This window comes from Myxocyprinus asiaticus, chromosome 29 (genome assembly GCF_019703515.2).
Source record: "Myxocyprinus asiaticus isolate MX2 ecotype Aquarium Trade chromosome 29, UBuf_Myxa_2, whole genome shotgun sequence".
NCBI classification, from domain to species: domain Eukaryota; kingdom Metazoa; phylum Chordata; class Actinopteri; order Cypriniformes; family Catostomidae; genus Myxocyprinus; species Myxocyprinus asiaticus.
In genome coordinates, this window is record NC_059372.1 from 43,822,801 (window position 1) to 43,834,884 (window position 12,084).

Below are 12,084 nucleotides of genomic sequence, written 5' to 3' on the forward strand. Positions count from 1 at the left end.
CAGCTGCAATGTAGGAAACAATGCAGCACACCAGAATTATTGTTTTTAGCCCAGTGTTAACTTTTTCTTATGGAGACTTTAGAGTTAAAATACTTTCTCCTATCCCAGTATAATATGCAGTGTTCAGTGTAATCAGATTACAAAGTAATTAGTTATTGTAAGCTCATTTCTTTTAGGAGTGTAATACATTACATTTAAAATTCTGGGAATCAGATTACAGTTACTGACATTCAATTAAGTTAATTACTTTTAAATACACTAATTGGGTTACACATTTCTAAAATAATATTATTTATGGGGAATAAATACATTTAAATATGAATTATGTTCATATGTACTGTATGTCTGTTTGCATTTCTGTGACAGGAGGAAATACTGTACAGACATAATTTTGAATTTGTTGAATGGAACAACAAACTTTTATGTGAAAAGTGTTTTTAAAAGTAATTAGTAATCTGATTACTTTTCCCATGGTAAAAAAAAAACAAATCTGCAAAGTAATCAGAGTTTTGAGCTGTTAGCTTTGACCTAGCAATGTCATTGCTGTTGATTTCAGGTTCATTACTCTGTTCATGTAATTTTTCTATTGTTTTATGCACTTAAAATGGACTAGATATGTTATATATATATATATATATATATATATATATATATATATATATATCATATTATTTCTTACTACCTCACCAATGGTGTGCAGCTCATACATAATTGCTAAAAAGGATCTAGTAAGTGTCCTGCCTGCAGGGTACACAGTAGTTCAACTGCAAAATGTGCAGCAATTTGGAACAAAGCCCATCGTTTTACTGTTGCTGCTGATGCAGTGGAGTCTACTGCATAAAACTTGACTCAACTGTTCCTTGTGTGAACTCTGCTGTTTTAAAATATTTTGCTCTTTTAGAATGTTCTTGCCATTCAAAAGTTAATATCTTGCACCTCAGCTTTGGTATAGGTGATGGACTATCAGTAAGGGTTAAAAATGTTTCAGTGTTTTTAGATGAAAGCTTTGATATAGGCAACATTGTTGCTTTTGATTTTATGATAATTAATTTGAGTTAATTTTATGATCATTTTATGTTGATTTTATGGTCATTAATGTTTGTAATGCTGCTATTATTTTATGCACATAAAATGAATTTGATGTCTCAGTGTTTTGAATTACAAACTCTGGCCATGCGCTGTCATTGCTGTTAGATTTAATATTTATTTCAATCATGTAATGTTTAATGCACTTTTTAAAAATTTAAAAGAATGGAATACATTTTCTTCCTCTTTGTACTTTTATATTAAAATGATTATCCTACTAAAATGCATGTGTCATAAAATAAAATAGAATTAGGTTGAAAGTAATCCAAAAGTAATCGGATCAGATTACCACAAAAATCGAATCTATGAGATTACGTTACTGATTGCATTGTTTGTCATGTAATTTATAATCAGTACCTGATTACAATTCATAAGTAATCCTCCCAGCACTGCATATAACTAGCATTTCTTCAATTAAATCAATCCCACAAATAAAGAAATAATAAACTGAAAACACAATATTGTAACTGTATATCAGCTTAATTGATGTAACTGAACTGCATTACTATTACAAAAATATAGTGTTCCAGCAAAGTTCTGGCAAACATCAGCTACCACATATTAACTGTAGTTTTACTACCTAGGGATCCTCTGAGCTTTCACACCTGTCATATGTCACATTAATGCCTAATATCCGAGGCAGCAGCAAAACAGTCGTGACTGCATTGCTACATATGTTCATAATAGCTTATATCTATTTTATAAGAATCCATTTATCTGTCCATGGTTGTAAGTGATTCCTGCTGAAAAACTACACATGCGGAGATGTCCAACAATTCAAAGCAACTTCTATATTTTATAGTTGTAATTATATATATTGTATATTTTATATATACTTTTTTTTATTGTATAATGTGTATTCTATATTGTGTGTACTGTATACTGTACAGTGTATGTTATTATTTGTATATTGTTGAGTGTAATTATGTGTATATCAGATGTTTAAATTGTGTTGTGTTAATTTGATGTTATTGTAAATTGGTATATGTCTCATCACTGTCACGACTGCTATGTTGCTCGGAACTGCACCCAAGAATTTCACACACCATTGCACTTGTGTATATGGCTGTGTGACAATAAAGTGATTTGATTTGATTTGAACTGTCAAGAGACTCAAAGACATAACACGTGTTCTGTCTGACCTCTAGTGGTGATATTTGGTATTCAGGAACACAAAAATGACAAAAACAACAGAAAACAAAGTAGTGAAACAACTGACTTTAACAAAATGCAATGGTCAAAAACATTTCAGTCTGTGACAGGAGAATATTTTGTTGCTGGAGTGATATGAATGCTATTTGAAAAGACATTAGCTGTGTTCATGTGAAAAGAAATGTAAAAACTACATACTGCACTGCATAATATTTTTTACAAGCATGCAGTTTCAAGCACAGTATGGAAGTTGATCCCAGATACAGCTTTAGTCCACAGTGACTCCCTCTGGAAGCTCCACCACCACTGGAGCACAATCTTCAAGATCTGCATCAAAATCCCACCGAAACTTCTTGGTCAGATGGGCTTTAAATTTGTCAGCTCTTTTCCGTAAAGTGCTGTCCACCCCTGGGCTGCTGGCAAACTGAAAAAAGTCCTGAAAAGCAACAAAGGGAGGCAAAGAAGAAACTGATCAAATGCATTTACCAAGACATAAGTAATCTCTGGTTTTGAACAGAACGAGGCCAGACCAATCTTGTTCCAATTGTAGGTAATACAGTGGCCACTAAAAGTATTTAGACACATCAATCATACTTAAATTTACAAATGTCATTCCATTAGATAAATATCAAAGCAAGTGGTGTTTATTTTTACACTTTTTCAAGGCATTATAAAAAGTTTATGATTGGAATAAAACAATAGATATAGACTTCAAAATGAAGACAAAACTTATTGTGACACTCTGTGGTTGTCAAACGTTAGTAAAACCTGTTCATAGTAAATGTGCTGAACTCCACCTGTGGTTGCTCTGCTAGGACACCTGTGTGAACTTGAGAAGAAATGACTTCATACTGTACATCCACTAAAAATGACCAGAACACCAGTTACTTAGAAGTCATTGCAAAGTGGCTTAGAAAGGTGCAGTTACAAGCAGGGCTACAGTCAGGAATTCTTGGGACCGGTACAAAATTAATTCAGCGGGCCCCACTCCAGTCCGTTTTCCGACGTCGTGGGAGTGTTGACAGTTATCAGATATCAACGTGTACTACCCTGACGGCTTTCGTGGTTAAACACTGTCTCCGTATTTATATCCGCATCTCCCACTGAACGCATTTGCTAAAATATGGAATAGCCTTTCTGTGGACCCCCCCTTTCAGTCCGGGCCCCCCTCAAGCCCAGGCCCCGGACAAATGGTCCAGCTGTCCCCCCGGATGGGAACTGTACGGAATTTGTACCGATTCCGGGTTGATTCCAATCCCTTTGAACAATTCCTCTTGACTTGAATTGACTTAATTTAGTTAGAAACCACAAAAGTCTTAACAAACTTACTAACCTTGCGCATTAGTAAGAGTCAATGATGTAGTACTCAAGACTGGACTTTACTTACTAAAGCTGTGAAGTGGATTTTTATCTAGTCAACAAAAGACTGCTTTTTTGAGAGGTAACTCTGAGGAACTTCCATTGGTGCTGTGTCTTGTTAATAAGCAGCTGTTCAAACCAAACGCGTTGTTGCGTCCACCCATGCTGTTTTTCAGTTGTTTTTCTAAATGCTAAATGAACGTCTTTGACCGCTGCATTACGTATCGCTGTGTTTTTGGCATCTCGTACAGGAGCGCCCCAATGTTTTTGAGTACTTTTGTCAAGTTAAAAAGTACCTCAACTGTTAAAAACGTGTCTCGGACACTTGTGTTATACTCTATTCCCTGATAGCACGTTCAACACTCAGAGGTCCATTTGATGAGTGCGTGTTTACATCTAGATGTCTATTTTACGTTCTTTGCTCATCTGCGAGCCGTCTATAAGACGTATGTCAATAAGTATGTCTCAGATGTCAAGAAGACATTCAGCAACTGTCTTTGAGATGTTTATGATTAAGAATGATTGTAAATCTGATCTTTTTCAGATGTTTAGCAGATAATAGATGATTTCCAGATGAAAAGATCTAAAGCTTACATCTCAGAGATGTCCGTGTGCTTTCTGGGTTCATTGCACTGCGTTGGTCTGAACGGCCTCTAGTCTTTTAGAAATACTTTAGTCATTAGTTACATGAATGCTACACATACTGAAGTAAATACTGTAAAAATAATTCTCTCAATGTCATCAGAATTGAATAGTTTCTAAAAAAAAAAAAAAAAATTTGTGCATACTCCAAGATTAAATCTGGCAGGCAAAATCAAGAAACGCAGACTTGACTTACAATGAATGAAATACAGTGCATCTGGAAAGTATTCACAGCGCTTCACTTTTTCCACATTTTGTTATGTTACAGCCTTATTCCAAAATGGATTAAATTCATTATTTTCCTCAAAATTCTACAAACAATACCCCATAATGACAATGTGAAAGAAGTTTTTTTTTTTAATTCTTTGCAAATTTATAAAAAAAAAAAAACAAAAAAAAGAAAAAAAAAAACACATGTACATAAGTATTCACAGCCTTTGCCATGACACTCAAAATTGAGCTCAGGTGCATCCTGTTTCCACTGATCCTCCTTGAGATGTTTCTACAACTTGATTGGAGTTCACCTGTGGTAAATTCAGTTGATTGGACATGATTTGGAAAGGCACACACCTGTCTATATAAGGTCCCACAGTTAACAGTGCATGTCAGAGCACAAACCAAGCCATGAAGTCCAAGGAATTGTCTGTAGACCTCCGAGACAGGATTGTATCGATGCACAGATCTGGGGAAGGGTACAGAAAAATTTCTGCAGCATTGAAGGTCCCAATGAGCACAGTGGCCTCCATCATCCATAAATGGAAGAAGTTTGGAACCACAAGGACTCTTCCTAGAGCTGGCCTCCTGGCCAAACTGAGCAATCGGGGGAGAAGGGCCTTAGTCAGGGAGGTGACCAAGAACCCGATGGTCACTCTGACAGAGCTCCAGCGTTTCTCTGTGGAGAGAGGAGAACCTTCCAGAAGAACAACCATCTCTGCAGCACTCCACCAATCAGGCCTGTACGGTAGAGTGGCCAGATGGAAGCCACTCCTCAGTAAAAGGCAAATGACAGCCCGCCTGGAGTTTGCCAAAAGGCACCTGAAGGACTCTCAGACCATGAGAAACAAAATTCTCTGGTCTGATGAAACAAAGTTAGAACTCTTTGGCCTGAATGGCAAGCATCACGTCTGGAGGAAACCAGGCACCGCTCATCACCTGGCCAATACCATCCCTACAGTGAAGCATGGTGGTGGCAGCATCATGCTGTGGGGATGTTTTTCAGCGGCAGGAACTGGGATACTAGTCAGGATCGAGGGAAAGATGAATGCAGCAATGTACAGAGACATCCTTGATGAAAACCTGCTCCAGAGCACTCTGGACCTCAGACTGGGGCTAAGGTTCATCTTCCAACAGGACAAGGACCCTAAGCACACAGCCAAGATAACAAAGGAGTGGCTACGGGACAACTCAGTGAATGTCCTTGAGTGGCCCAGCCAGAGCCCAGACTTGAACCCGATTGAACATCTCTGGAGAGATCTGAAAATGGCTGTGCACCGACGCTCCCCATCCAGCCTGATGGAGCTTGAGAGGTCCTGCAAAGAAGAATGGGAGAAACTGCCCAAAAATAGGTGTGCCAAGCTTGTAGCATCATACTCAAAAAGACTTGAGGCTGTAATTAGTTCTAAAGGTGCTTCAACAAAGTATTGAGCAAAGGCTGTACATGTGTTTTTTTTGTTTGTTTGGTTTGTTTTTTTAATTTGCAAAGATTTCAAACAAACTTCTTTCATGTTGTCATTGTGGGGTATTGTTTGTAGAATTTTGAGGAAAATAATGAATTTAATCCATTTTGGAATAAGGCTGTAACATAACAAAATGTGGAAAAAGTGAAGCGCTGTGAATACTTTCCGGATGCACTGTATAGTACTGGAACCAAACTAAAAGTCATGCAATTCGAAATGGCTCTGGCATTTTTAAAAATATGGAACCGGTTATGAAAAAGAACAAATTCTCGGTTCCCAACCCTAGTGAAGTTAGTTCTGTGAAAAGCTCTAACATCATTTGTTTGCGGATGACACTTGCTTAGATTTTTCATGATAATACAGACATTATGACCCCGTTTCCACCTGGTATTAAGATGCGTATCGAGTGATCCGATCACGTGTTCAGCCCTAAATATAGGTCCAAATGTGGTCTAAAACATTTTGTGATCGGATCACAGAAACCACATACGAATGTGGTCAAAAACGCATGTGTCCATGGAGCACTGAAGCACCACCCCTAACTTGTCAGTGAACCGCTGCACTAAAACAAGAGTTTTTTTTTTTTTTTATCCCCTTTTCTCCCAATTTGGAATGCCCAATTCCCACTACTTAGTAGGTCCTTGTGGTGGTGCGATTACTCACCTCAATCCGGGTGACAGAGGACAAGTCTCAGTTGCCTCCGCTTCTGAGACAGTCAATCCGTGCATTTTATCACGTGGCTTGTTGTGTATGACACTGCGGAGACTCACAGCATGTTGAGGCTCATGCTACTCTCCGCGATCCATGCACAACTTACCACGCACCCCATTGAGAGAGAGAACACCTAATCACAATCACAAGAGCTTCACAGATCTTCTTTAGTGTGTCTGATATCAACACAGATGACAAGCACGAACACCTGAAGCTCCATTCATACAGGTAATCCACTAAAATAACATAATTCTGCTTGACATGTTGCACTTGTGCTTAGATTAAATTTCAATGCATCTGGGAGAAACAGCGCACTGTTTTTTCATGCTTTCTTTGTCTTTTCTGACTTTATTGCGCTTTCATATCATGCAGTAACACATGGACATAGTGATTGATGTATGTCATCATGAAACAGAGACCCTCCCCTCCAAATCCGAACACAAGTGGTCACAGGAGACACATTTAAATGGCCAAGTGTAAACAGCCATGTGTCTCACCTGACCAGATGTGATAGGATCACCTGAAACACATCTTAATACCAGATGGAAATGGGGTCAATGGGCCAGTGTAAGTGTATATGTAACAATAACTTTGTTCAGGAGAGATCTTTAGAAGAACTCTCCTCTGTAACACATCATCAACAAGCTAACATCCCACCCCCCCAGTGAGCAATTGTGGCATTGTGTGTAAACATGCTCAATTCAAACAGCCTTATATTTCTTTCTGTTGATACGAGGATTGAACAGGAAAACTGTGTGAATTGTACCTGCAGTGTGGAGGTGAGAAAGTTGTTCTGGGAAACGATATCCACAAAGAAGTCTGGAGGGATTTCTCCCAGCTGATGATAGAGCACAGCAATGAGTCCCAGATACAGGTCCTTCCTCTCTCTCATGGCATCCTCAGAGCGACACAGCAGAGCCAGTAGTGTCTTCCAGTGCTCAAACGCCTCATACACATTACCAATGAGGAAACATACAAATGCAAACTGCAGCTCTCCTACATGAGAAGAACAATGTATTACTCCATGATCATGTTCTGTGATTAAATAATTCATAACAGTTATAGTAACAATTTTCCTGATTTTTTTTATTACATTGCTATGCGGTTGTTAGGGTGTTCTAAGTGGTTTTAAGCGTGTTGCTATGTGGTTGCTAGAGTGTTTTGAGTGGTTTTAGTACATTACTATGTGCTTCGGATTGCCACTTTTTAAGCTAATAAAATACGGGACAGTTGTTTGGGGGGGTCTGCTGGCTGAAGTTTTCAGACGGTCCCTTACCTAACGATTTTGCCATGATGCCATCAACGGGCTTAAATATAACAAAAACAAACCACGTCCCATATTGATTAGACATGGGCTGCATCATTTCATCTTTAAATACGGTACGATCCCGGTGGCAACACTATATGTAGTTGCTAGAGTGTTCTGAATGGTTTTAGTACGTTGATATGCGGTTGCTAGGGAGTTCTGGGTGGTTGCTTTCTAGCCCAGTTAAAAAAAAGCCCACCCTCAAGTGTGGATATGGCTTGGTTCCCTCCTTTAATGTAAATCTATGGGTTTCTTTTAATGTCCGCTAGGGGAAAATGGAGAAAAGTTAAATCACAACTCTCCTCGACAAGCTGCATGATTTGAGGTATTGTTCATGCCTGTAGCACAAACGGTGTGGGACAAATGAGGTGTAATACTTAGAGTGAGGACAACCAATGCTCACCTAGTACATTGAGCGGCTGCTCTTTATAATGGCTCTCAAGTACGCAGTTGAGAGAGTAGCTCAGATCCATACTATACTGAGTGATCTGAGCAGGTGTGGCGCCTGGCGGGTATGCCTGTTTGGGAATGTTGGAAAAGCGCAACTCTGTGCCTTCTCTTAGTTTCATCCGAGGAAGTCTGTCCAACCCCTCCTTCATATTCTGACATTCCCGATCATTACGAGGAAGATTCTGCTCTGCCCTGTCTTTAGTATGGGTCAGCTGCACTTCTGGGATCACATCACTGAAGGCACACACCCGACCACTGAGGGGTTGCAGTGCACTAGCAACCTCCTGATTGAGTCTATCAGTGAGGGACACCCACTTTCGAAGGGTGTCATATGGGTAGGGACCCAAATATGCATCCAGTTCTTGAAGATTGGCCCTCATGTGCTCAACCTCATCTGGGTTCTGAGAGAAGTCCAGATCTTCTTCTCTCACGTTCCAGTGTGCTACGATCACCTCCCGTGGTTTCAGGGTGAGGAACAGACCTGTTTTGGGACCGATCTCGCCACAGGCGCCATTAGTGTTGGCCGAGCAGTAGTGGAGGAAGTGAAGTCCTGGAGGAATCATCTTCACCCCGCGGAACCGAGGACCCAAAGTCCAGGTTTTGTAATCGAGTCCCAACTCGGTTCCCTCAGGAACACCAAGTAAGACCAGCGTGGCGCCTTCTTCAAACAATCCCAGAGCCACCTCAGGGTCCATGTCTGTTCCTGCCATTTCTGCTGAATGTAAATACATATTATATTATATATTGTATATTCACTTTGTCATTTCTTAAACAGCATTACTGTATGATGTAAATGTTTATTAAAAAATATGTCATTGTTTTAGGTGTCTGAAGTCATAAAAGAACAAATGACAGCTTAGAATATTACATACTATCACTTGTTACTGTCCCAAAAAGTTTTGTTATCTCTATTAAGTTGCATATTGCTATAAAATGTGATAGATACGATTATTTTTATGAGTTTAATAAAATGTTATTTAGATAAAGCTCTACATTAGCAAGCTAACCTAAATGAAAAGCTAGATTTCCAAGGAATAACAGACAATTAATAAACATAAAAATAGGAAATCAAGAAGTAAAATGAATATTTTGTAAATACAAAAATAAATAAACTCATAATACCAAAATGATTGCGCTCAGTCACAAATCCAAAATTTCTAATTGCAGGCCATGCTTGTGTGAATCAAGAAACAAAATTCCGGTAAATAAAAGACATCAAAATAAAAGTCCCAAGTACACGTTCAATGTTTTATTTGTCAAATGTGCAGCAACATGCATCACTTGTTGACAACGAAATGTGTTCACTTAAAAGCTCAACTTTTCCTGAAAAAATAAATAAATCAAATAAATTATATAAAAGGAATGCAGTATGTAGAATAAGAGTAGGAACAAGTTGGTTCCTGGATCTCTTAAAATGCAGAAAAACAACACAAACAAAGAATAATTTAGAAGAGAGTTTCAAGATTATGAATAAAATGTATATCTTACAAACATTCCGGAAGGTAGGCCTTATTGCATGTCTTATGAAAATGAATTGTGGCTATCCTGAATTTAAATGTACAGTTTCAGTCAGACATGCGGTCTAACTAGTCGAACAAAAATATGCATGTCTGACTGAAAATATTTCTGGTTCTGCGCAGGACTTTTATTGATTCGCTTTTGTATAATTTGTTATAAGTTATCGCCACAATAACACAGTTACAACTGTTTGTTAATACTATAAAATAGTGATGGGATCTCCTTCAAACAGTGTAAGAAGATCAGAATCTTTCTGTCACGTTATAACACCACATATGTGGGGGAATCCGAGTGATAATAAAAAGGGGCATATGAATCCATTTTTTTCTGCTGCTGATTGCTGAAGAACAACGATTTGTAGTATGGACTTTTATTGCAACACGTTGGTAGGATCCTTCACCGCTTCCGGCACACATCGTAAGAGGGTGTGAGTGTGGTGAAGATTTCATGACATGAACAGTGTGAATATACTGGAGATCTGTTGATCTGTGCGCGTCACCTGCGAGTATCTGCAGTAAACACGGCTGTTGATTACCTGAGAGAGAGAGCAGCGATGGGCTTCCGAAAGAAGAACAAGAGTCCGCCTGTGCTCAGCCACGAGTTTGTCATCCAGAATCACGCGGATATGGTGTCGTGTGTGGCCATGATCATCCTACTAGGACTCATGTTTGAGGTTATTATTATGTAATGTATACACTAATATAACATTATTACATACTAAACGCATATTATCACGTACCCTGCTAGGTGGCATGTTTTAGCTTATTTATAATCATACATACACGTAAATAAGTCGTTTTATATATTCCTGGTTATTAATAATCATATATACACCAAAATAACTCAAATGACACCTCATTAAACATGCATATTATATGTTCCTATTATATCTATTCATATTAAGAAAAATGCAATCATTTAGAGATGCAGTGATGTGAAAAAAACTACTGATATTTCGTCACTTGACTTTTGTCATCAGATCACCGTTTTGCTTAAGAATTATGCTTTAAAAAAAACTGACAAAAGTTAATTAATTTTTCTAACAATAAATTATTTCCATTCAACTTGTATTGGATCTGTTGTACACATGACAGACACACATTTTTAAATGAGCCACAATCATAGATACAGTGCCTATAGAAAGTCATCATACCTTGTCATGTTAATTTACATCATGGAAATATAAATAAATTCAAGCTAACCTTTTCCAGCTGTATTTACACATTATACCTTCAACATCAAAGTGAAAATAACATATTACAAATTCTGAACAATTATTAAAAATGAATGAGTAAAATACCTGGTTTAGATAAGTGATCAACCACCTTAGAGTAACCATTACAAACTTGCTCAGGTGCAACCAAACACCCTTAAGATCACAAACCTGGCCAATTGGACCCCACCTGACATCAGTTGTTTTGATTACTTCAGAATAAAACCAGCTGTTCCATGAGGATTCCATTACTAGTACTGCATGGTAATGAATTTAAGAATTCACCATGGTTGGAAAGGTGCTTTCAAAAGGGCTCTGGGATAAAATTGTGCAAAGGCACAGGTTTCTGACCTATAGAGTACCATTCAGAGCATTTTTAAAAAGTGGAAAGCACATGACACCACCAAAACCTTGCCTAGATCAAACCATCCCTCCAAATTGGATATTGATCAAGGAAGCTATCAAGAGGCCAAAGGCAACTTTGAAGGATTTGCAAGCCCTTATGGCTGAGACTGACCTGTCTGTGCATGTGACAGCAGATTCCCAAGCTTTACACAAAGCTTTCCTGAATGGCATGGTGGCAAGAAAGAAGCCTCTTCTGAAAAAGTGAAGTGGAAACCCTGGGCAATTCATGTGGATGCCAATTTGACACGTGCCACCTACCTAAACATCGTTGCAGACCAGGTACACCCCTTCATGGCAATGGTATTACCTGATGGCAGTGGTCTCTTTCAGCAGGATAATGTGCCCTGCCACACTGCACACATTGTTCAGGAATGGTTTGAGGAACATGATGAAGAGTTCAGGCTGTTGCTCTGGCCTCCAAATTCCCCAGATCTCAATCCGATTGAGCATCTGTGGGATGTGCTGGACCAACAAGTCCAATTCACGGCGGCTCCACCTTGCAACTTACAAGACTTGAAGGGTCTGCTGCTAATGCCTTTGTGTCAAATACCACAGGACACCTTTAG

At 38.7% G+C, this 12,084-nt stretch overlaps 2 protein-coding genes across 4 annotated transcripts in view; one reads left to right on the top strand and one right to left on the bottom strand.

The window, feature by feature from the left end:
- Window positions 1–1,184: 1,184 nt before the first annotated feature.
- Window positions 1,185–9,584, bottom strand: LOC127419794 (protein AAR2 homolog). 2 transcript variants are annotated; one of them, XM_051661530.1, is made up of 4 exons: window positions 9,505–9,584; window positions 8,336–9,094; window positions 7,393–7,622; window positions 1,185–2,674 (listed from the first exon to the last, which is right to left on the bottom strand). In XM_051661530.1, the coding sequence occupies exons 2-4, from the start codon at window positions 9,090–9,092 to the stop codon at window positions 2,507–2,509; spliced, it is 1,155 nt and encodes a 384-aa protein (XP_051517490.1). In that variant the 5' UTR covers window positions 9,093–9,094; window positions 9,505–9,584; the 3' UTR covers window positions 1,185–2,506. The 2 variants fall into 2 exon arrangements, with proteins under 2 accessions (XP_051517490.1, XP_051517491.1); XM_051661531.1 differs by having other exon boundaries at window positions 8,336–9,097; window positions 9,505–9,577.
- Window positions 9,585–10,323: 739 nt separating this feature from the next.
- The window catches only part of LOC127419798 (translocating chain-associated membrane protein 1-like), a 47,063-nt gene continuing 45,302 nt past the window's right edge, over window positions 10,324–12,084 (top strand). For both annotated transcript variants that reach the window (XM_051661536.1, XM_051661538.1), the window contains exon 1: window positions 10,324–10,573. In XM_051661536.1, the coding sequence (XP_051517496.1) occupies window positions 10,454–10,573 (120 nt within the window). In that variant the 5' untranslated portion in view covers window positions 10,324–10,453. The remainder of the gene's footprint in view (window positions 10,574–12,084) is intronic.

Excerpts from the sequence above, each read along its gene's own strand:
- LOC127419794 (XM_051661530.1), bottom strand. The coding sequence starts at position 9,092 with ATGGCAGGAACAGACATGGACCCTGAGGTGGCTCTGGGATTGTTTGAA. Across the intron at positions 7,623-8,335 it reads GCAGCCGCTCAATGTACTAG|GAGAGCTGCAGTTTGCATTT; the intron begins GTGAGCATTGGT and ends CTTCTCATGTAG. Across the intron at positions 2,675-7,392 it reads TTCTCACCTCCACACTGCAG|GACTTTTTTCAGTTTGCCAG; the intron begins GTACAATTCACA and ends GTTGCTTTTCAG.